Here is a 25,472-nt window from a genome sequence, read left to right as displayed (position 1 = left end):
CCCTTACAATTGTGCCCCCCCTTTTTTTTGGCGGAGCAATTAATGCAAAGTAGACATAAAAGTCCCATGTTCAGAAGTGGAAATGATGACAATTTACTGTGGTGCAAACAAGCTGGCAGTTACTTTGTTTTGAGGAGGGGGGGGGCTGAATAGCATTAAACATAATGGAGGCAATGGAGCATTGGGGAACCCACACAAGGCAATCCAATCCAGGCAATTAAAAGCTCACCAGAGTTCTTAAAAATAAAATGGCCTGCCTTTTCTCCTCCCTCGCCATGCTGCTCCAACTATTATTTTTCTCTCTCTTCTTAATTATGATTTTCCTTAAAACTCAAACAACGGGCAAAGGCACAGGGGCCCTCTGGAACCATAGGACATTTTCTATCAACAATTTACATGCCAATCTTGATAACTCCTGAGGTGGTTGGGGTGTGTGTGTGTGGGGGGGGGCAGAATTTAAGAAGCTGTCTGTTGAGGAAAATGGCTTTTCCTCAGAATAGGCCTCTTTCTCTCCTTCTCCCGCCCCCCAAGCTCCTTTGCTCTCCTGGCTCCCTCCCTGAATAATTATCTGTAGTGAAGGGAACTCAGCAATTACTTTTTGTGTTTGCCAAGCATTGCCTCAACAACTTGATCTGTCAGTCATGTGGGGGGGGAGGAGATTTTAGTTTCGGGAAAAGATCTTTATTTCTTCTGGCAATCTTCAATCTTGCAACTGGGGTGGGGGGAGCGGGGAGTCCCGCAAAAATTAGGTGGCCTTGCTTCCTAACTCTTATGTCTTCAGGCTTTGCTTCATGCACAAGCTTTGTAATCTAGTCCTGTATGTGCTTGGCCTGAAGTGAGCCACACTGGGGCCAGAGGGATAAGCTTCCAATTAATTGCTGCGTTTTGCTTTTCCTTGATGAGCTGTTTTATACGTAAAAGGGAATTTCTGAAGGCTTGGCTGGTGTACTTTTTGCAAGGAATCTTCTGCAAACGATGTCTTTATTGCTGAATAAAAGGCATCATTTTTCCTCAGTTATGCCAAATCATATTATTTGAAAAGTGAGAAAAATAGCTATATGCAGAGTGCAGATAATATTTTTTTTAGGCCTTAAGGCCATTGTCCATAGTCCTATATCTCTAGATTTTTTATACACAGTATAACAGACCTCCTGAGCTCTAGCTAAAATTATTTCTCCTACTTAGTTAAACCTCTGCTTAAAACCAACCATTCCAATTACAGGGTTTGAAAGATCCTAGTATCTAGGTATCTTAAGGAAGGGAGATGATGAAGTCATTACGTTTACGCCTCACAGAATCGGCGTCTAATCCAAATTTCCATGTTTCTGCATTTCCTGAAACTAACTTCCCATGTTTTCTGTCTTCTGGGCTTGTTAAGAGTTCCAGTGGAAGCATATCAGCAAGGTGCCAGAATTGGGGAAGGCTAATCTAAAATTACCTTTTAACAGAAGAGTGGTTACTGATACATCATACCAAATGTAGATTTGGCTTTAGCTTAGTTGGCTGTCAAGACGAAAACAACTGTGAGATCTTCAACAATTTTAAAAATGGTTGTATATGTAGATTCTCAGTCATCAAGGTCATGGTTATCCCAAAGATGCTTTTTCAAAAAGGCAACTCGACTTCTTTTTGTGTTTTTCCCCCGCTATGAAAACATTTCGCTTCTCATCCAAGAAGCTTCTTCAGATCTATTTTCTGTTCAGTTTAAAATTTGGTTGAGTGTTAATGTGAAATGACTTACCAATTGTTCAAGACTACCAGCTTTTGATATAGCTGGTCTTTGACCTGTCACATTTCCTACACTACGAAGTCTGAAATTAAGAGTGCAGGCTACAAGGAAGGCTCTGTCAGTCCTCAGAGTTCTATTAATCTGCAAAACTCCACCTTAAGTCAAGCAAATCTAAGACTATTTCTCATTTCAAAACTTGGCCAGCTATTGAGCTGTGACAGGACTGGTGTCAAAGCCACAGTTTTGCTTGTAAGGAAAAGATTCTTTAAGTGGAACCTTTAGGGAAACTTAAAATTTGCTAATTAAGATGGGCTCATTGAGTTTTTGTTTGTGCTGGTTTGTTTGTACAGATACAAAATCCTAGAATTTTAAAGCTTAGAGGGGGCAGTTAGGCCATCCTTCCCTGCCCTATCCATAGCATAGGAATTAATATCAAAACATCCTAGGCTGGCTAGCCTCCCTTTGAACACATCCAGCAAAGAGGCAGTTACCACCTTTGTGCGCAATTGGTTAGACTCTTAAACTAATTCCTGGGCAGTTTGCTCTTCAAACATTCCTATAGCATTATGCGCAAAAGAGCATGTAATTGTAGTATATAGATAGTCCTCTACTTAAAGCCGTTCATTCAGTAACTGTTCAACAAAGTGACTTACAACCAACCTTGCCCTTACAAACCATTGCAACATCCCCAGTAGTTACATGATCAAAATACAGGTGCTTGGCAAACAGTGGCTGCAGAGTCCCAGAGTCTCGGGATCAGTGTTTTCTACCTTCCCAGCCAGCAAAGCCAATGGGAGAAGCCAGATTAGCTTAATGACTGCATGATTCACTTAACAACTGCCAATGATTTGCTTAACAACCATGACCAAAAAAGGTTAAAAAAAATGAGCATCACTCACTGAACAACTGCCTTGCTAAGCAGTGCGAATTCTAATCTGAATTGTCTCAGTTAAAGACTGCTAGTATTCTTGTGGGTCACAATTCTGAATTCCAGCTCCTACAGTCCATTACCACTGACAGTGTTGATTCATAAGAACCAACCAGGTTCATTATTCCTGGTTACAGATAGTCTCAACTTAGAATGACTAGTCAAAGTTACAACATACTTCCCCAGAGCTATTTATGACCTATTTTTGGACCTATGATGGCTATATGTGTTACACACATACACACAGTCACATGATGGCATTTGGGGTGTTTGGCAATTAGCTCACCTTTACGGTTATTTTGCAGGGTCTTGCTACCCTGTGACTACAATTTGTGACTTTTTTTGCTGCTTTCTAGGTTTACTTCCAGCTTTATTGGGGGAAATGGGTTCGCTTAATGACTGCGATTTTCTCTTAATGACTGTTGCAAAAGATGTCCCAGAAAAAAAAATCAATTCTGGTCACATAATACCTCAAATTACAACCACAATGATTTACAACCATAATTCCGGATTCAATTATGGTCATAAGTCAAGGACTACCTCTGTATTGTTCCGTGTAATATATCTTCTCCAACCTTCTAGGCAGGTTGGATTTTAGTTTTTATTATTTCCAAATAACAAAACCAAGGGAGGTATAGGAGCTGAAGTTCAGCATTTAAGGGAACTATGGGTCTGGAGAAAGCTGGCATGGGAAATCGATTTTAAAAGAAGTGAAAGAGCAGGAAGCTAGACCTAATCCTTTTTTATTATTTAATCTACCACTTTTAATAGAAAACATTGGTGCTGTATTGTTGCCCTTGCTTTCCTGCGTGATGACCTGATACTCATAATAAAGAATTGATCATTCAAGGCTGAATATTTATTACTGATTACATTTTTTTTTAGAAGTTCCTCTTGTTTTGGACTCTACAAATGGCATACCAGGGGATAGCTCAGGACTGCTCTCTGCAATGATTTTAAAAGCGTACTCCCAAATCTGCAGCATTATTTTGAAGAGTTGATCAGGGTTGATAAAAACTTTAACTCTGTTTTCCTCTTTCACGCAGAAATGACCAAGCATTTGAACTAGTTCTCATTCCTTAAACTGCGTTGCCGAACAATAAAGCTGTGGACTTGATAAGTCTACTACCATCACTGTAGCTCAGTATGTAAAAATCCCTTTAAATAAAATAAAACTTTTTTCTAATAGCTTATCATATTAAAGGGGGGGGGGCTTGTCTTGCAGTAGATTTGTTTTTAGCTAATCTCAGATTGAAACCCACCTTACATAAACTTCCGTTATTAAACCTTGCAAACATCATGTATATTTTCTATCATGTTCTCAACGAGGTCCAAGTAGCTTCTCTAACTTGATCTAGACTTGTCCGCAACCGTGTGTAGACACATTCCTACACTGTGCAGGGGTTGATGGATAAGCGTAGGTTGCAGACAATGCCGATGCACGCACCTCCCAAATCTCTACTATGCAATTTGTGTCCTGCACGCTGATTGGCTGATACAATTTCCTGTTGGGAGGCCTGCAGAAGGCGAGGCACATTCACACGACAAAATTGGAGCAGCAGCGAGAGGATAGGCTTGTGGACGAAGTGAGGAGATTTAAATAGTATAAATGCAGCACCTATGCAACTGTCTCCGAACAGTCGCCTAAACGCAGAATTCTAACCCTAGCCTTACACAGAGTATCGGGGGGGCAGGGGGAGCAGAGGCAGGCACCCGTATTGTATCAAAGCACACCCATCCATCTGAAAACGTCTTAGTTTGGAGATTCTCAGTCATCCAACTTGTCTCAAAGGTGCTTTTTTAAAGAGGCAACTGGACTTTGTTTTTCCTTGAAGGATGTTTCACTTCTCCTCCAAGAAGCTTCTTCAGCTCTGACTGAATGCTGGTCAGAGCTGAAGATGCTTCTCGGATGGAGAAGCAAAATGTCTTCAACGAAGAACCAGGAAGTCCAGTTGCCTCTTGAAAAAGCACCTTTGGGATGTCTTCGTCTTTAAGGGTGTGTATGTGTGTATAATGACAACTGGAAGAGGGTAAGGACTATGTGTGGGTTTTCTTCTCTTTCCCCTCCCTCCTCACCAGTGTAGGTCTTATGAGTGACCATGAGTAGCTATAACAGGCTTGGGAAATACCCTTGCTGGCATAGCTGAATGATGAGCAACCTAGCTGCACAGGTCAGTTCCAAAATGCTACAGAATGCTGGTTCAAATGCTTCCCCCGTCTACCCTTAGAGAAATATTATTTAGTGACTTATTCAAAATTACAACAGTACTGCAAAAAATGACTTGCAATAGTTCCTCGCACTTAAGGACCGTCACAGCATTCTCCTCCCTCCCCCCCCCCCCCCCGCAGTTACATGATCAAAATTTGGCCATTTGGCAATCCATTTTTGTGACATTTGCAATGTCCCGGTGTCACGTGATCGCCATTTGCAACTTTACCAGCTGGCATCCAACAAGCAAAGTCAATGAAGGAAGAGCCGGATTCACTTCATAACGACAGAAGTCACTTAATAACTGCAGTGATTCACTTAACAACCATAGCAGGGCGATTCCCCCCAGCCCCCTACAATATGCTGCATGTTCCTAAGGCTCTCGATTTCCAAATCACAATTCATGGCTTACTTTAGAAGTACATTAGAGGCTCCAAAGAGGCAATTCCTGTATCTGAGTCTTTTCCACAGCTGTTTGCAAAAGCGGGAAAAACGCTAAGCCCTTGGAATTAATGAGGGTGGAGATTGGTTCTCTGAGCTTGTGGGTTGTTGGTTTCCAAACGTTTCGTTACCAGGCTAAGTAACAACTCCCTAAATAGCCCTGAAGATGTTACCTAGCCTGGTAATGAAACGTTTGGAAACCAACAAGCTCGGAGTACAAACCTCCACCCTCATCCTCCACCCGAGCTGCAGATAACACCATCGCAAACCCTTGGAATTATATTGACTCAATTAGCTTTTATGTCACTATATCCTTTTCCATATTTTTGTCCTGGAACCATGTCCGTTTTTCCCCCTGAATCTACCTAATGGCTTGTGGGCATTTAGAACCTTAAAATGTCCTCAGGATATATGGAGGACATGAGGGATGTCACTTTTTAGCATTGCTGGTACTCTTCTAAGTGGATAGCAGAGTCTGTGGAGATTTTCTTGAAGTAAGTAGAAAGGATCCAAGAATAGAATGCTAGGAACAGTGATGACAAGGGTTATTAAGATAGTGTGGGTCAAAAAAGTGAAAATGGCAGCCACAAAGATACAACCAAAGTCCCACCTTTTCTTACATGTGGTTGTAGCCACGATCTTGATTACTTTTTATTCCCTAGCAAACACGCCTAGGAACACCTTTGTACTTTGCTCTAAGGTCTAAAAATTTTCTTATCCAAAGCTGAAGCAACAAAGTGTTTACCTAATTTTGAGTTTATCAAATATTTTTGATCTGATAATTTAATATGTGTCTCTTGTAAATAAATCACATCATTTTTAAATTGTTTCAAATAGTGAAATATTTTTCTTCTTTTCTGAGCTGAATTCAAACCATTGACATTCCAGGTCAGAATTTTATTTGCCATTACTGGCCTCCTGAAGCTTTTGAGCAATCAGCTGAAGATTATCCTTTAGACCTGAAGAGGATGCTCTTCAGGTCTAAAAATTTTCATATACTACCTATGCTTAGAGTTGTCTTTGTAATTTTTATATTCCCATTTCCAAATAATCCTAATTATAGTAATGAAAATAAAGAGTTTAAAAGAGCATAGCTAATTGGAATTGGCTTGCTTTTAATATAGCCTGGTTTTACATCTCCGAATTCTGGTTGGAAGTCTGAATATATGTTGGGTTTGTTTTGTTATTTGCATTTTTAAAAAGTTTTAACTGTTGTTTTTTAGGACAAACAAACAAAGACAATGGCATATTTCCAAGGAAGGAATAGATCATGGTCTTGGCATCCTTTCTCAAAAAACTATTCTGAATACCAACCCATCTGTTTTTATGAAAGAAAAGACAAGGTCTCTATCTTAAATGTCAGACAATTATTACACTGATATTTTCCATCAGTGTGAAGTCAGACCGTAATAAATGCGCAAACATGTGCCTGCTCCTGATTAGGCTACGATTCCCCTGGGATGAGTGGGCAGAGATATTTAAAATTCAGGTGTCAAAGGCTGGTGGCGGTGAGTCAAACCGGATATATTTCCCATTTTGGGTTTCTTCTGCATTTGGAGTTTAACCATTTTAAAGATGTTTGTTGATCAAGATATTTGCACAGTTTGCGGACTTGTTAGCAAAAATGAACTCAGGGCAAGTCTGATGCCTAATTCAATACACAGCTATTCCCTTGGTGCTCTCTGAGCTTGGTTGTTTTCTTGCAAATGTTTCATTGCCCAAAACTAGGTAATATCATTATGCACTGTTGATATTACCTAATTTGGGTAATGAAATGTCTGCAAGAAAACAACCAAGCTCAGAGAGCACCAAAAGACCTCTCATTTCAAACCTGAGCTGCAAATATTCTCCGTTATCGGTACAGCTATTCCTGACATGGACAACATCAGTTTTACTTTCCTTTTAGTTAACATTAGAAACAAGGAGTCAGTCGGAAAAGCGGCCATGAATCAGGCAAGCTTAATTTGACACCATAAATACAGCTGAACATAGCATGTTCAACTCCAAACTTTTAGAAGCGATTGAAACCTTTCTGAATATATAGGGACCTTTTTTAAAAACTGAAGAGCTGAATTCTTCCCATAAGGTTTTTGAATGCATGTTCCATTTTGATAATTTCTTATGTGAAAAACAAAAGAAAAGAAACTGAATTCTTCCCCATATCTACTGAAGTACAAGACACTGCAACTAACACCCCACTATCAAACAAGATAAAGCTTTAAGAAACACTCAGAAATGTTTTGGGTTACAGTAGATTATAGAATGCTTTAGAGTAGGGGTGTCAGACTCAATTTCATTGAGGGCTGCATCAGGATTTTGTTTGACCTCAGGCCAGGGTGGGTGTGGTCAGCTCAACATCACTTGTGGTGGTCCGAGTGCTCCGCCAGCAAAAATGGGCTCCCAAGCTCCGTTTTCAGCTGTGATCGCCTCCTGCAACCCACTGCCTTCGCTGTTATTACCAGACACAATCAGTCCTAAACAAACATATTTTATTACAACAGCTGAGAATTACTTCATTCTTTTTTTCTTTTTATTTGAATTTATATCCCGCCCTTCTCCGAAGACTCAGGGCGGCTTACATTGTGTAAGGCAATAGTCTCATCCATTTGTATATTATATACAAAGTCAACTTGTATTTTTGCTAGGACCCCAACAATCTGGGTCCTCATTTTACCTACCTTATAAAGGATGGAAGGCTGAGTTTAGTCCAAATTAAGTCCAAAACAAAGTCCTTCATAAATAGTCCTTCGGCCTTATCACAAACCTTTGACTTCTTTGGCACCCTGCCAAAGGCTTTTCTTGGCAAGAATCCCCCCAAGTTCAGAAATAGGAGACAAGAAAAAATTGTAGCAACATTGCTTTCCTAGTAGCCTTTGCTGCTCTTTTAAGCCTTGTGGGAGGGGCCAATCATCTCCTGGCCTTACTCTCAAGTCATCCTTTTTGCTTTAGCTGCTCTTGCCTTCTGGCAGCTCTTCACATTCATGCACTAGGAACAGGCACCTCCTGTTCCCCTGCCTCTGGAGCCTCTGGAGTCTGCGCATCACTCCCAGATGGTCCTGGCCCCATCTCTGCCTCCAATGCAGAACCCTCGTCTGGGCCTTCCCCTGACTCCAGCATGACTAGTGGTCCTCCCCAGCCTCCTCACTTTCCAACTCTGCTGCCAGCTCCACAGGCTGCTGTGGATTACAACACCACAGGCCTTAAGTTTGACACCCCTGCTTTAGAGCAACTAACTTGGCTGATCCTTGAATTGTACATGTAAACAGTTTCTTCCTTAGGTAAGCCTTAAGTAGCCTTGACTAAGCAGATGACAGCATTCAGGTGACTTTCTGGTCTGGGAAACTAAGCCCTGGGAAATTAAAATTATCCTGGAAGAAGGCACATTGTCAGGAGAATTACATGGATGGATCCACAAAGTCACAAAGAACAGTCCTGCCAATATTGATAGGGCATGCTACCAGTTTATAAAAATAAAACAAACCCCTCTCACTTCCAGCACTGATGACGTAACCTAGTTTGGTAATGAAATGTCTACAAGAAGACCACCAAGCTCAGAGACTCCACAGTTCAACCCTGAGCTTCAAATACTCTCTTCTATCGAAGTCACAAAGAGTTAAGCTTGGATCAAAGGAGACTGCACTTGAAATTAGTTTTGCTCAATAATTTATTTCATTAGATTTCTATCCGATTTTTATTCATCTGGAATTCTGGTAGTTGTAATCCCAATGTATGTGCAGTTTACTAAATTAGGGAATACTGCTGTGGACATTCAGATCGTGGACATTTTAAAATGGGTAGTTTAAATTGGATCTGCCCATATGCTGTCTCTTCCAGTTTTACCTGAAACGGGAACTGTGAAGGTGTGAACATGAAATGGTCTTCAGAAGATAGTGTTGTGCTACTAATGATTTAGTAATGCTGCTCTTAACTCTGTTTTCATTGTTTTAGTTGGATTTATGTTTTTATTCTCTGTGCTACTTCTCTTGGGATTCTGTGGTAGAACAAAGGTGGGATATTAATTTAGCTGGAATCAGATCTTGAACTGTTCGTCTGCAGAACATCTTCCAATTATTTTCGAGCAATTCTCTCTGCTGCTGATATGCCAACTAGATATAAAAGCTGCAACGCTTTGACCTGCTATTAAGCTACTTGATCCAATCCTCTTCCTACGTACAGTACGTGTCTGCTTATTTATAAACTTGATGTACAACATCTCTCAGACCTATAGTAGCAATTGCAACTGCAAATTATGTACTCTAAACCAAGTTGCAACTGATCTTGAGTTCTCTTGCATTGAAATGAACATTTAACGAAATATATATGAAGCATTTACTAACAAAATTCCTGAAACAAAAAGCCACACCTTTTTTTTAAATAATAGCCTCTTCGTTGCATTCATATCTTTGGAAAGATATTCTTTTCATTAACAAATTAAATAAATATCCCTATACTAGTAAATGCCTAAGCACCAACAACATACAGTAAACATTTACAGTATATTGCTTGCTGCTGGGACAGCACAAAACTCTTCCAAAATAATTCAGTTTTTATTCGTGATACCATCCTTACAACTAGCTCATAGCAGTGGTGAAATCCAATTTTTTTTACTACTGGTTCTATGGACATGGCTTGGTGGGCATGGTGTGGCTTGATGGGCATAGCAGGGGAAGGATACTACAAAATCTCCATTCCTGGGGGAAGGATATTGCAAAATCTCCATTCCCACCCCATCTGAGGCCAGCCAAAGGTGGTATTTGCCGGTTCTCCGAACTACTCAAAATTTCTGCTACCGGTTCTCTGAATTGCTCAAAATTTCCACTACCAGATCTCCAGGACCTGTCAGAACCTGCTGGATTTCACCCCTGGCTCATAGTATTGGTTCTGCTTTCTGCACAGTAACCCTTAATGTTTTAGATACTACAATTAGGAAAGGGGGAGACAGTAGACTGAATGTATGTAATTTCACCTTCTTGCACTTTATATAAGAAGGAAATCTTAATTTCAGAATTTATACTTATCCAGTTTTGCATGATGCGTACAGGTGTGTACACATGTATTCATGACAATAATGGACAAAAATAATTGTGCAGGTAAAAGTTGCTTGTAACTGTGTTGTGGGGTAGTTTGAAGAAATATTCTGCCTCCCAAATACAATACAGTTTTTAGTACGAACTTTTAAGAGACCAAAGTTATGAAAAACCCTTGCTAGATTTGCAAACTGCAGAAAATAAAAATGGCTAGATTCTTCTGTCTCGCGGCGGCTGCAATTTCAGCCTTTTTGTTCTTTTTTTATTTATTTATTTGCAAACAGTTGGGAAAAGGGTCCATTGCTTGACTTCAGCAGTGGGCGGGAAGGCATTTATTTTTTTCCAAGTCTTGTAATTGAAATGTATCCCTCCCCCTTTACTCTTGACAGATGCCAGTCTGACCTTTGGCAAACCTCATGTATTTTTTTCTAAAGCCCCTCTCCTGAAGAATGGAGACAGTGATTCTGGCTGACACTAGAATTGGGATATAAAACCCGTTTTGCCCGTGAGTAAATACAGCCCAATCTTGCAAGCTTTCCTCTTATAATAATTCAAAACCAGCCAGGCTCACATGAATTAAATACGGATTTGCATATTTTCCCAGGAATACTTGTCATAGAATTTTACTCCTAGAAAACCTGGAACATAGCCGATGTTTTTTGCAGCAACATCAATGATGTATTAAAAATAATAAAAGTGGGTTTAAGGAAAAATCCACTTTATTTTCTGCTAAATTAATAATATCTGCATTCTCAGCTGAAGGAAGCTGCGTATATAAATGACACTTGCTCATATCCTGTTTTCGCTTCTCTCTTGCTGATACTTAAAATATTTATTTTACCGATTTATTAAATTTATTTTATTGATTCATTAAATTTATATTGCCTCCCATCTCACAATTGTGACTCTGGGCAGGATATAGAGTAAAAACACCGAGCCAAACAAGCAACAGCATTAAAATAGAAATATTAAAATACAGTTAAAAACAGTTGAAAACTCTTTAACAACTGGATTCATTCTGGGCTTATACACAATGCAATCATTTAATGGGTTGCTTCCATGGGAACCTCAGGCCAAGTTTTAACGGTTTTTCAGAAGGGCTGGAGCCAAACTTGCTTTGGGGGGAGAATGATGTTCCAGAAGGCAAGTGCCACACCAAAAAAAGATCTCCTCACCTTTTGTCGTCCTGTCAATCAAAGCTTTGTGGCCACATGCAAAATACAATCGTTTGGAAATGAGGACTGGCTTCTTCTAAAAAACATTTTTGACTCTGGTAGCACTACAATGTGTATAATTTCAAATCACATGCAGTGCATATAGAAAAGATGTGACATGATGCTATACCAGGGATATCAAACTCAATTTCATTGAGGGCCGCATCAGGGTTGTGTTTGACCTTGAGGGACTGGGGTAGGCGTGTCCTGCTCGATGTCACTCATGTCGGGGGCGCCTGTGGGCCCGAGTGGTTTGCCAGCGAAAACAGGCTCCCGAGCTCCGTTTCTGGCTGCAACTGCCTCCTGCAACCCTTTGCCAGCGAAAACGGAGCTCGGGAGGGCCACTTGGAGCCCGTTTTTGCTGGCAGAGGCACCACAGGCCGGTCCCCTCACTGTTTCTAGGGTGGATCCACAGGCCAGATCTAAGCCTCCGTGGGCTGAATCGGGCCCCTGAGTTTGACACCCCTGTTCTATACTCTCATTTAAGCATTGTGCCATCCACCAGTTTGTAAATTGTTTCTACTGTGATATGGATGTGTAGTTTTGCCTCATAACAATATGGGAGCTGCTTTCAACCCTCGGCTAACCACGAGTCACATCTGTGGATAGTTTTGTTACATATATGAACAGGTGTCCTGTAGCTTTGGTTCGGTCTGGTTATTATTTCAAGTACTTCTGACGAGTAGCAGCCAAATAAATTTCACCACTTGTTTTCTTTTTTTAAAATCTGGGGATGCACAATTCTGTCTCATGCAGGTTTGCAGAGCTGGCATTCAAGTCATGTGTCACATTAAGCCATTTTTTACTTCATTGCGGTTTATTGAATTAATCACAATTGGATGAATTCATATCGTGAGCTAAGCCATCAACTGTGACTGGGCTTGCCCCAAACCTTAAGCCAAAACCAGATAAACCACATTATTAGTATAATTGGTGAGTTAAGTCAATATGTCTCCATGAAGCTTGCATATTCAATAAAACTACCTTTGATTATTTTAAAGCAAGAACAATTGGTTGTATTTCCTTTCTTCATCTCCAGCTAAATCTCTATTCCTTTGATATTAGGAATAGAATTGGTCCTTTTGTCGTAATCTCTCCCCATCCTCCTCTCTTTCATTACTGTTCTCTGCAATAAGTTATACATTTGAGAATGCATTCAACCTCTTTAGGGACCTGGGAATGACCTGGTCCAGCTCAGAGAAAATTGTCTTGTTAAGAATCAAACAAATTCTTCGCTCAAGGTCCTTGACTCCATTCTCAGTTCGGCAGTGGAGTTCCCCAGATTTATAATTCTGGGGGACTTTAATCTGCTTTCCCTGGAAATGGGCTATGGGGTAGTTCAGAAGTTGTCTCCCATAAAAGCCATAACTCCCATGGCTTCCATGGGAGTCATGACCCCAGGTCATCCAGAATCCCAATTCGGGGCAGTGGTCTCACTCTGGATTTAATGTTCCTGTCAGAGCAGTGGCAAGGTGGAGTATGAAAGACCAGGTTCACACATGAAGGTCCAAGGTAACTGATTTATGGCTAAACAGCCTATATACAGGAATCAATGGTTAGCACCTACTTGGCGTTAGGTAAAAGTTAGTAGAATTCAAGGGAGGTTGGACTTAGTCTGCTTGAGTCTATGTAGGGATTCTAGACTGATCCCTCTTTTTTCTCTGCTCCCAGGTTCTGCCATTTCTTCTCCTTCATCAACAGAGCTCACAGTGTCCCCTTTTGTCATGGTTGGATCGTGCCCTGATTGTGTGCACCCACTGCAAGGCATTGGCTTGGTCCGCCCCCAGTGACTGATGAATGCTAAGTGGTTTCAGAAGGAGCTGGGGGTTATTCCTATTGGTCTGTTGCATGGTCCATCCAAAGCCTTGGTTTTTGCTTTGGAATAAGGGTATTGGATGGTGTCTGTGCATTCTCTTCTTTCTCAGGGATCCGGCCATTCCCCCTTGGTTTATGGAGAAGTTGAGGGAGATGAAAAAGGAGAAGAGACACCTAGAATGTCACTGGCGCTCAACAAGAAACTTATTCAATCGAACGTGGGTTAGAGTTGATATTAAGGCCTTTGTGACAGTAAGGGTGACGAAGCCCCAATATTTCTCCATACTTATTGTATGGCCCTCCTAGATAAGGGGGATTCAGATTACTACTTATAGGGACATGCAGAGGAATTTGCATTTCATATGCTGGATAAAATTGCTGGGCTTTATTCTCAATTAGACACTGGCATTGTCACAATCCTGAGGAGGTATTTGGGGAGAATTTTTGCCTGGTTGTCTGGGAACAGTTTGAGCCTGTTGGACCTAAGGGAAGTGGACAGGATCTTTGGGACTATGGATTCACTGCTCTTTAGCTCCATGACCCTCCTGGCTTATGAAACCAGCCCAGAGAGTACTTACTGTGTTAGTGGGTACTAGAAGTGGTTAATCCTTCTGTTAATGGAGGGGGTTGTTCCTTAAAGAGGACTTGGTTTGCCTCCTTCTCAAGAACCATTGCTGAATCCCACCATACTGGATAATTTTCATCCTGCTTCTCATTTCCCTTTCTTGGCGAAGGTGGCAGAGAAAGTGGTTGCGTAGCAGCTACAGAGATTCATGATGCGGTGGGATAGGATGGCGGTAGTGCACTCATCCTTGCCCTACATGACCTCTCAGTATCAGCTTTTGATACCATCAACCCTAGTGTCCCTCTGGACTGGCTTGGAGAAAGGGGAGGATGGCACAGTGTTGTGTTGGTTCACTTCCTTGCTTCAAGATCAATTCCAGCCAAGGTTGATTGGAGTGGGTAGAGGTCCCTCCCTCAGGACCTTCTATGGGACGTCACAAGAGTTTGGTGCTTCCTTCTGTCCGTTTTAATATCTACAGGAGGCCGCAGGATGAGTTCATCCATCACCATGCTGATGATACTTAATTATATACCTCAACCCCTGGCAATTTAAGAGATACTGCGAATGTCATATCCTGTTGACTGAAGATTGTAAGTATCTGGATATGGAACAATAGCTTCCAAAACCTGAACAGACTGGATCACTTTTCATTGTGGGCCTTCTGGCTGCAAGATTTTGTCCTCTTTGGTGCTGGATGGCGTTTTGCAGTGCCTCAGACCTCATGCACATACAGTTTGCGGGTCTTTCTAAAGTCATGACTTCTGCTTGATGGGTGGGTAGCAGCCATGGCTAAGAGGACGTTAGCTTGGCTTTTCTGATGTGCTAATTGCTCCCATTCCTGGATTGGCAAGCCTTACTTGTAGTCACTCATGCCCTAATGACCTGCAGATTGAACAACTGTGATGTCCATATGGAGCTCCCCTTGAAGAGTATTCAGAAGCTTCAGCTAGTAAGAAAAGCAGTGGTACAGGTAATTAGTGTGTGCACTGCAAGTACATGTTACACCTTTGATGAGTTGTATCGGTTGCTAGTTTGCTCCTAGATCCAATTCAAGGTGCTGGTTTTAGCCTTTAAAGACCTTCATGGCAAGGGATTGGTTATTGTCTGAGGGACCCAATTACATCAGCCTATTCCATTAGATCTGGCAGATAAGATGTGCTTCAGGTCCTGTCTGCTAGGGACTTATACTTGGTGGGCCCAAGGAGTTATTATGGAATATTCTTCCCCCAAAAAATTAACCCCATTTTTGATATCCCCCAAAGTCCTTAAGACTTTGCTATCTCCTCAGGCCTGGGGCTCCCAAGCAACCAAAAACTCTCTCTGATGGCTCCACTAATGAGTGCGCCATTTTATCCTCCTTTGTCCGGTGTTTGTATGTCTAATTTTTATGGTATTTCTTAATACAGATTTTATATTTTCGTTTTTATTGGTTGTTTTGATCAGAACTGTTGTTCTCCATCCCGAATCGCCTCCGGTGAGATGGGCAGCTGTATAAACTTGATTAATAAATAAATTAAATCGGATTGATGTTTACATGCTCATTGCTGATTTTGTTTAAAGTATCTGTGTTCCAAGTGTGCCTGATTGAACCTAAAGAAAACAACAAATCCTAGTTACAGCAAATTACTTCTGGCTTCTAGTTGGCGAGTAACCAAATATACATCTGTACTGCTAAAAGTTGGGTTGCATAAAATCGGAGGTTTTCAGCGGGAGAATCTTTAGATCCGACCTATTGAGAGTTCAGGTGATCATGGTGAACAGCTTTAAACATTTAGGTCACGTGCAGTGGAGCTAGTATATGAATCTCTTTATTTTATTTCACCTAATGCATCTATTTTTCCTTTTCTCTGGAAGTTTGAGGTAAAATGCCTTCATTTTACCCTTGTGACCACAATTCCCATAAGGTAGAGTGTGCTGAGGGATAATGATTCCCCTAAAGTAGGGGTGTCAAACTGGATTTCTTGGAGGGCCGGATCAGCATTGTAGTTCGTCTTCGTGGGCTGGCAGGGAGTGGGTGGGGAGCCGGGATGGACGCCTCCTGCAGCACCCTGCCAGCCAAAATGGGGCGCAGGGGGCGTACATGGCACCTCATTTTCGGCCTCCATGGTCTTCAGCAGCACTCTCCTGGCCAAAAACACGTCCTATTAGGCCCGTATGTGGCTCATTTTTGGCTGGCAGAGTGCTTCTTGAGGCCAAGGTGGCTGAAAACGGGCCTTGCAGGGCCTCCACGTGGCCTGTTTCTGGCCAGCAGAGTGCTGCTGGAGGCCGGAGAGGCTGAAAACAGGCTGGTCCTTTGATATTTCCAGGCCGGCCCTGAGGACCGATGAGGGCCGCAGGCCTTGAGTTTGACACCCCTGTCCTAAAGCAATCCAGTGAATTCTACAATCAAGAGGGAATTAAATTGTGGAGTCATTTTTCTCTTTTTTTAAAAATTTCATATTTATGCAGGTAGTTCTTGAATTACAACCATTTGAAGTAACAACAGCACTGGAAGGAAAAAGTGATTTACGATTGTTGCAGCATCCCCATGGTTACATGATCAAAATTCAGGTGCTTGGCAACTGGCATGTATTTATGACGGTTGCCGTTTCCCAGGATCATGTGATCATCGTTTGTAACCTTCCCAGGGAAGCTTCCCACAAGCAAAGTCAATGGGGGAAGTTAGAATCGCCTAATGACTGATTGAGTCATTTAAAAACTACAGTGATTCACTTAACAATTGTGGCAAAAAGGTCATAAAATGGAACAAAACTCACTTAACAACTGCCTTGCTTAGCAATGGAAGTTTTCGGCTCAATTGTAAGTCGAGGACTACCCATATAATATAATTAAAGATTACTGACTATTATTTAGATGTACTGAAAATAGAGAAGAGGGGAAAAAACCTATTCTATCCACTCTAATGTAAGATAATAATATTGAAAACATTAAAATTATTTGGCTTTTTTATTCAAAGTTGAATATGAGATTGAAAAAAAAAACCCCACCGTGCTCCTATCAAAGTATTTGTTGTACAATAGAAGTTTTGGTCTTAAGTGAATTATTTAATATTCAAATATTTAAAAACTACTACACTAATGTTCAAACAATATATAATGTCAATAAAAGGAAGAACAAGATGAATGGAACAAAATTAGCAAAAACTAAAATTCCAAAAGCGGAAAAAGAAAAAGAGTTCTCCCTTCTGCCTTTTTTGCACATAATTTGCCATATTTCTAGACATTAAGGTCCTCTTAGAAATTGTATGGTATGTGCTTATATTTGTCCTGCAGTATGATGTGTTGTATGTATGATCTTGTGTGTAATGTCATATTCTCACAAATACTGTATTTTAATGTTCATCTACTTTAAATAAAATTTACTCTCATGGAAAAGTAAAATGGGTGAGTACGGTATCCTTTTAGGGTTGTTACTAAAATTTGCTTTGGACACAAGATCAAATAAGAACATATAAAACTCTGCATAGTATATAGAGTGGATAAAGAAGTAGTAGGAGAATGGCAGGGTCACCCGGTGAAAATTTATGGATAATACCTTCAGGAAGGACAATAGGAAAGAAGCTTTTTGTCATAGAGCACAAAATTAACTCGGGAGATTTATTGCCACAAGAGTTGGCAGCGATCATCAACTTTGATGACTCTAAACCAGGATTAGACAAATCCATGTTCAGGAAGGAAAATGTGTCACAACTGAAATATGGAACTTTGCTACATGTTTAGGACCACAATTGAGCCCCATTTTTGCTCAATTTTTGCTCAATTTAGGACCACAACTGAGCCCCATTTTTTGTCACCAAAAAAAAAAAAAAGATCACATAAGCCTGGGACACCGCAACTGTCCTCAATATGAACCACTTGCCAGGGGTCTAAATTTAGATCACGTCACCATGGGGATGCTGCAAAGGTCGTAAGTGTGAAAAATGGTCATAAGTCACTTTTCACGGCCATTGTAACTTCGATTGGTCATTAAATGAATAGTTGTAAATTAAGGACTACCTATATTTAGGAGATGCTAGGAAACAACAAAAGGGACATGGTGGCTTAGTGGCTAAGATGCTGAGCTTGTCGATCGAAAGGTCGGCAGATCAGCAGTTTGAATCCTTAGTGCTGCGTAACGGGGTGAGCTCCCGTGACTCGTCCCAGCTTCTGCCAACCTAGCAGTTCGAAAGCATGTAAAAAATGCAAGTAGAAAAATAGGGATTACCTTGGTGGGAAGGTAACAGACTTCCATGCGCCTTTGGCATTTAGTCATGCTGGCCACATGACCACGGAGATGTCTTTGGACAGCGCTGGCTCTTCGACTTTGAAATGGAGATGAGCACTGCCCCCTAGAGTCGGGAGCGGCTAGCACATATGTGCGAGGGGAACCTTTACCTTTTTAGGAAACAACAGTGGGAAGGAGATTATTGTTCTCAGGTGCTTTGGTGGACTTCTCCTCTGGAAGGAGCGGGTACCAGATCTGTCTTTGGTCTAAAAATCTTTATTAGGCTCTGCTGCCACTGACGATGACCACCAATAAAATGGGAAGGGAAGTACTCTGGAGAAACTTTGAGGAACACCAACGGAAGACCACCAGAATTTCCTCTGTGGGACATGGGCCCATCCTGAATATCCCAAATAAATTCTCCTTTCTTCGTTCTTCTGCTTTTAGGTATACAAATGCTCTCTGTCCAGCCAGACACCAAACCGAAAGGTTGTGCTGGCTGCAACCGTAAGATCAAGGACAGGTATCTCCTCAAGGCCCTGGACAAATACTGGCATGAGGACTGCCTGAAATGTGCCTGCTGTGATTGCCGTTTGGGGGAAGTGGGCTCTACCTTGTACACCAAAGCCAACCTTATCCTCTGCCGCCGAGACTACCTAAGGTAGGACTGACATTCTTCAGCGCACCCATTGCAATTCTTTTTTCCCCCCATCCCTGTTTGGTTCCCTTCCCTTCCACCGCATGCCGTGTAGCCCAAGTGAAGCCAGCCATTTTTGACTGTTGCTACGGATACCTTGCCACATGGATACACCATGGCAAGCATACAAATGTGGCTTCAAACAGGGGGAGCAGCGCATAGTCTATAAACTGATTTGAGTCCATGCTTTGACACATCTATTCCACTCAATGGGAGATATATTTTTTTAGACGCGCTAAAGTAGCTTTTTGCTGATATGAGTGTGTTCTGCCATGTCTTTATTAACACTAGTGGTAGAATATGTTCGTAGGCAACTGTGTTTAGCGTGATTGCTTAAAAATCTGTCAGATTCCTGTTTTTTCCTTCCCTCTAGGCCAGGGATCTGCAAACTTGGCTCTTTTAAGACTTGTGGACTTCAACTCCCAGAGTTCCTCAGCTAGCAAACTCTTAAAAGAGCCAAGTTTGCAGACCCCTGCTCTAGGCCAATAGTTAGTAGATGATAAAACTATTCCCAGTGCAGACCAAGGGTGCAAGTGATCGGAAGGTTGACAGGTAAAACAGTCGTGGGGAAAAAAATCCTGTCCTAATTTGCCACAGATCTTTGCTTTGCAGTACGCTGCTATCAATACATTCTTGATTCGGTAAATTAAAAAGTAATATTTCTTGGGCTCAAATTCCCCCCCTCCTTTCTATTTCCCCCCCCGACTTTTCTGCAGTGAATGTTGCTAGAATTTGGGCCATTAAGATTTCCTGACAGGACTTAAGCTGCTTATTTTATTTTTCTAAATAACAGTGCAAGTGTTGCTATCCCCTTTCTTCAAATTGTGTAAACACAAAGTAGTTTCTGTGTGGTGGTTGACAGCCAGCATTTTAAATATCAAGGAGAAGGGGCAAGCCACAAAACACACTGGGCCAGAATGCAGGCTTTTTTTTCTGAATCCGATGATTATAAGAGCCTTTTCAGAGCTTGTGAGGATTCATGGATGAACTGTTTTATCTTCGCCAAAAGACGAAACAATGATAAAATCTCTGAAGCAATGATGGTGACAATTATTGTTAGCAGAGACCTTGCCATTTATCTTTAGAATTTGTCCAACGCACCTCGTTATAGGACAACATGCTCAAAGACAATAAAAAAACCACCTCTCAATTTCAGCAATAATTTGAGATGTTTTGTCCCGTTGCACATTTTTAAAGTTCCAAATGGGAAACACTTCTTCATTCTTTCCTGTAAAGACTCGTGCAACATTTCATACAGAGATGCATAAGTATGTGATGTTGTAGGCAAACATTTCAGATATTGCTGGCTATTACCCAGCTGATCCTGCTGAGCGTTGACAGTTCACATCAAAATTATTTTACGTGTCAGTCAGAGATGCTAACACATAATCAGCATGTTTGCTCTCAACATTCAGATGGGAATGTTTAAGGCAAACATCGGGACCTGTTTTGAGAGAACCATAGTAAGGGAAGTGAATTTATTTGACATGTTTGCAGCTGTCTAGATAGCTGCCGTGGTGGAGGACATAGAAATTCTGCTTTTTCAAAAAAGTTGTTTCATTTGGGGGGGGAGAGTTCTGATCTCTTTCCATAGAACTGAATGGAAAAAATGAGAAACTGAGAAGCTGCTAATTTCTAGAGAGGTAGTCCTGTATTTTTTCCACTACCAGAAGTCACACAAATACATACATACATACATACATACATACATACATACATGCAGGTTTTGGTATGTTCGGGTCTTTTCCCATGTAAGATTGGAAGTATTTAGGCAATGTTTCGATGAGATCTCACTCATCATCTTCAGGCTTTGGCTTTGTTCTTATGTGAGCAAAGAACATAAGAACAAAGCCAAAGCCTGAAGATGATGAGTGAGATCTCATCAAAACTTTGCGTAAATACTTCCAATCTTATACAGGAAAAGACCCGAACATACCAAAACCTGCATACATATACCCGTGAAAACCTACGAATACACACACACACACACACACACACACACACACACACACACACACCCCTACCTCTTGGGCACCTTGCTATTAAATAAATTTAAAACACCCCATATTCCATCTATGAGTTTCCCCCAATTCTTCCTTTCGAAGAAATTTCAAGGCAAATTTCTTTTGTCCGGAACTTTGGTGAAAAGTTTCAAAAGGTCACTTCCTAACTTCAAGCAGATGCCGATGAGAATGTGAGAAGGGTCTTTTACCAAAAAAAAGTATATTGATCTTTTTCAGGAGAACTTGGTATGGTGGAATAATACAGCTAAAGTGGGGAATGGAGTTCAGACATTACTGTACTTTTCCGAGTATAAGACACACTTTCTTTCCCCCTAAAAGGAGGATGGAAATGGTGTGTCTTATACATCGAATACAGCCATTTTTGACCTCCTGAAACCCTGCACGTCCCGTTTTTGCCAGAATCAGACCCATTTTTCACAAAAACGGGATGCACAGAGGGTTTGGGAGGCCTGCAAAGTGCTCCTGGGGGCTGGGGAGGGCAAAAACGGGATGCACAGAGGCCAAAACTATTTTTTTCTTGTTTTCCTCTTTGAAATCTTGGTGTGTCTTAAACTCCGGTGCATCTTATAGTCCGAAAAATACGATAACTAGCTTGGAATCACTGCATAGGTGGAAGCAACAGAGACTTGCCCCCCACCCGCACCCCGCTGCCACCTCCCCCACCAAAAAAATCCTTGGAAACTTTATCTGGTTGCTCCCAAGAGAGTGAAGTTAGTCTGAGAAGATTCTTGTTATAGGCGAGTGGCAATCAAGAAACTTTGCTGATCAGCTCATGGTGTCGTTCTGACTGAATCGGAATCAGAGCAGAGCTTGAAGGAGACCTTGGAGGTCTTCTAGTCCAGTCCCTTGCTCAAGCAGGAAATCCTATACCATTTCAAACAAGTGACTGTCCAGTCTCTTCTTAAAGTCTCTTCTGGTTCTTTGCATCTCACATTTGGCCATTTGATAAACTCAGATGTAATACAGGTAGTTCTCAAGTTACAAGAGTTCAGTGACCGTTCGAAGTTACAGCGGCCCTGAAAAAAGTGACCTTTTCATGACCGTTTTTCACACTTAGTGACCTTTGCAGCCGCCTCACGGTCACGTGATCAAACTCCAAGCCTTTGCCCACCGACTCGTATTTATGACGGTTGCAGTGTCCCAGAGTCATGTGAACCCTTTTTCCAAACTTCTGATAAGCCAAGTCAATGGAGAGGCCGGATTCACTTAGCATCCATGTTACTATCTTAGCAACCTCAGTGATTCACTTAACAACTGTGGCGAGAAAGGTCATAAAAGAAATTTTGGGCTCCATTGTGGTTGTAAGTCGAGGGACTACCTGTAATTCTTTTAAGAAATTCCATTCCATTATTGGAATAAGACAAAAAGTGGATGAGAAAAGGACGCAGTATTCTCACATACCCCACCCCCCGCCTTATTTTCTGTCTTTGTTTTAATTTGTTGAGTACAATGAAAAAAGGTACTGTAGCCTTATTCATTTGGAGAAAGTTAAATTAAAAGACTGAAACATGCAATTTTTTTCTGAACCCAGATGGACTAGGAAAAAGTACCAAGATCAACCAATTTTCTTCATAACACCTTCGATTATTTCTGGGGGGAAAAACAAGTTGAGCTTTAGAAAATTCACCTGCCAACTGTCTGTAGTGAGCTCATAAGGCAAGGCGCAAAATAAAATGGATTGCGCGGCAACTTGATTGTTCTGTTACCCATGGGAAACATTAAAAGAAAATGAAATAATTGCCTAGGAATTCCACCGGGGAAAGTGACGGTTATTCAAAATAGACCGCATGTTTTGCATACCAAAATTCCCAGGTTCAAGCCCTGGCGTTTTCAATTAACAGGGTCAGATAAAGAGTGATGGGAGAATTATTCGTTGCCCTCCCAGGGCTAGGCCTGTGTCTACTACAGGTAGTCCTCAACTTACAACGGTTCATTTAATGACCATTCAAAGTTACAACAACACTGAAAAAAGTGATTTAGTACCGTTTTTCACAGATATGACCAGTGGTGGGATTCAGCCAGTTCGCACCACTTCGGGAGAACTGGTGGTTAACTTTCTGAGGAGTTTGGCAAACTGGTTGTTGGAAGAAATCATTAGGGCAGAGAACCCAGTTGTTAAATTACTTGAATCCCACCACTGGATACGACCTTTGCAGCATCCCCATGATCACGTGATCAAAATTCAAATGCTTGGCACCTGGTTCATATTTATGACCCTTGCTGTGTCCCAAAGTCATGTGATCACCTTTTGCGACCTTCTGACAAGCAGAGTCAGCAAGGAAACCGGAGTCGCCTAACAACCGTATTATTAATTTAAAATTGCAGCGATTCACTTAACCACTGTGGCCAGAAAGGTCGTGAATCGGGGCAAAACTCACTTAACAAATGTCTCACTTAACAATAGAAATTTTGGCCTGAATTGTAAGTCGAGGACTACCTGTAGTTATCTTGGATCAAAAAAGTTTGAGCCAAAAAAAATAAATAGCTTGATTCCTATGATTTCATGGACAGGTCCGCCTAGATTTTTACCAGGAAATATGGAAGTGGCTTACCACTTTCCTAGTGTTTTAGTATTCTTTCCTGGACTCCCATCCAAGTGTTAAACAGGCCTGACCCTCCTTCACTTTCAAACACAGACAAAGTCAGATACCGCTGCCTGCAATGGCTCTCCTAATCCATAAATGTCTTGAGGTCTCCCAGTTAATACTTGCCTAAAGATTGCAGTACAGGTAATCCTCGACTTACGACCTTAGTTGAGCCAGAATGTTTATGTTGCTAAGTGAGAATTTGTTAAGTGATTTTTGCTCTATTTTAAGAACTTTTATTGCCACACTTGTTAAGTGAATCCCTGTTAGTAGCACTAGCAATAGTACTTAGACTTATATACCGATTCACAGTGCTTTACAGCCCTCTCTAAGCGGTTTACAGGTTCAGCGTATTGCCTCCAGCAATCTAGGTCCTCATTTTACCCATCTCGGAAGGATGGAAGGCTGAGTCCAATCTTGAGCCTGGTGAGATTCGATCTGCCAAACTGCTGGCAGCCGGTGATCAGCAGAATTAGCCTGCAGTACTGCACTGTGCCACCATGGCTAATAGGTTGACCCTCTCTTCTTTGTGGCAGCCCCTCAAATATTGGAATGCTGCTATCAAGTCACCCCTACTCCTTCTTTTTACTCAACTAGACATACCCAATTCCTGCAACTATTTTTTATATGTTTTAGTCTCCAGGCCCTTAATTATCTTTGTTGTTCTTCTCTGCACTATTTCCAGAGCCTCAACAACTTTTTAAATATATATTTTATGTATTGCGGTGACCAAATCTGATGCAGTAGTCCAAGTGTGGTATTGCCAAGGCATTATAAAGCAGTGCTAAGATCATTGGGTGATTAGGAATCTCTGTGTATGTGCCAGCAACATAAGCCACCAGACACTTGAATGCATTGTTCTAAACTGTACCCCTCTAACCACTGCGCCACCACAGCTCTGTACTTAACTCTGTTAAGTTAGTAACAAGGTTGTAAGTGAATCTGGTTTTGACTTTGCTTGTCAGAAGGTTGAAAAAAGGTGAGAATCACATGACCCCGGGGGTTCTATGACAATTCACCATGGCCATCTCGCCACAGGACAACTCACTGCAGGACCAGAGTTACACTAATAACAAAGAAATGGGGGAATAGAATAATTAAAGAAAGGATGCAAAAGGAGGGACAGAATAAAATGTTAATTGAAATATTTATTTATTTATTTTAAATAATTAAAAAGAACTGTTGCATTGTCCCGCAGCAAGTTGTCCCATGGTAAGTTGCGACGCAAGGTGTTGGCTGTGGTGAGTTGGCCATGGTGAGTCGGCAAGTTGGCTGTGGCAAGTTGTCCCATTCCCTGAGCCCGGGACAGTGCGACCGTCATAAATATGAACCACTTGCCGAGCATTCAAATGTTGATCAGGTGACTATGAGGATGCTGCAACCGTTGTAAGTGTGAAAAACGTTCATAAGTCAATTTTCAGTGATATTGTAACTTTGTATGGTCACTAAATGATCTATTTGTGAGTCAAGGACTACCTGTAGTCTCTAGTGAGGTCAAACTACGCTAGATTACACCAGCCAACCAATGATTACACCATTCTCCCATTTTCTGATCTAGCAACAGCAATAGCACTTAGACTTATATGCCGCTTTACGGTGCTCTCTAAGCGGTTTACAGAGTCAGCTTCTTGCCCCCAACAATCTGGGTCCTCATTTTACCCACTTTGGAAGGGTGGAAGGCTGAGTCAACCTTGAGCCTGGTGAGATTCGAACTGCCAAATTGCAGGCAGCCAGCAGCCAGCAAAAGTAACCTGCAGTACTGCACTGTGCCACCGTGGCTCGTCTAGCTAAGGAGCTCCCCCCTCCCTCACCCTGTTGTTTGTGCTTAGACGTGCTATTTATGTTAAACTTCCAGTTGTTGCACTTAAAGTAATTGCCGATAGTCATTTGCCTCATTACATCTGTATATACTTAGCTATGCGATGAACCTCTTTTTTTTTTTAAAGCTCTCATTTTTAATGCTAATTTTGGAGGTCATTAAATGTGTTGTTCCCTTTTGTAGGCAAATAAGCTTTCCTACTGAGATACTGATTTG

General features: G+C 41.4%; 1 protein-coding gene across 4 annotated transcripts in view; it reads left to right on the top strand.

Moving 5' to 3' along the window:
• LMO3 (LIM domain only 3) overlaps positions 1-25,472 on the top strand; it is a 119,532-nt gene that overhangs the window by 8,605 nt on the left and 85,455 nt on the right. For all 4 annotated transcript variants that reach the window (XM_058190895.1, XM_058190896.1, XM_058190894.1 and 1 more), the window contains exon 2: positions 18,579-18,792. In XM_058190895.1, coding sequence (XP_058046878.1) covers positions 18,587-18,792 — 206 coding nt within the window. In that variant the 5' untranslated portion in view covers positions 18,579-18,586. The remainder of the gene's footprint in view (positions 1-18,578; positions 18,793-25,472) is intronic.

This window comes from Ahaetulla prasina, chromosome 7 (genome assembly GCF_028640845.1).
Source record: "Ahaetulla prasina isolate Xishuangbanna chromosome 7, ASM2864084v1, whole genome shotgun sequence".
NCBI classification, from domain to species: domain Eukaryota; kingdom Metazoa; phylum Chordata; class Lepidosauria; order Squamata; family Colubridae; genus Ahaetulla; species Ahaetulla prasina.
The sequence above is the reverse complement of the archived record's forward strand: the minus strand, read 5'-3'. Positions and strand labels throughout refer to the sequence as shown.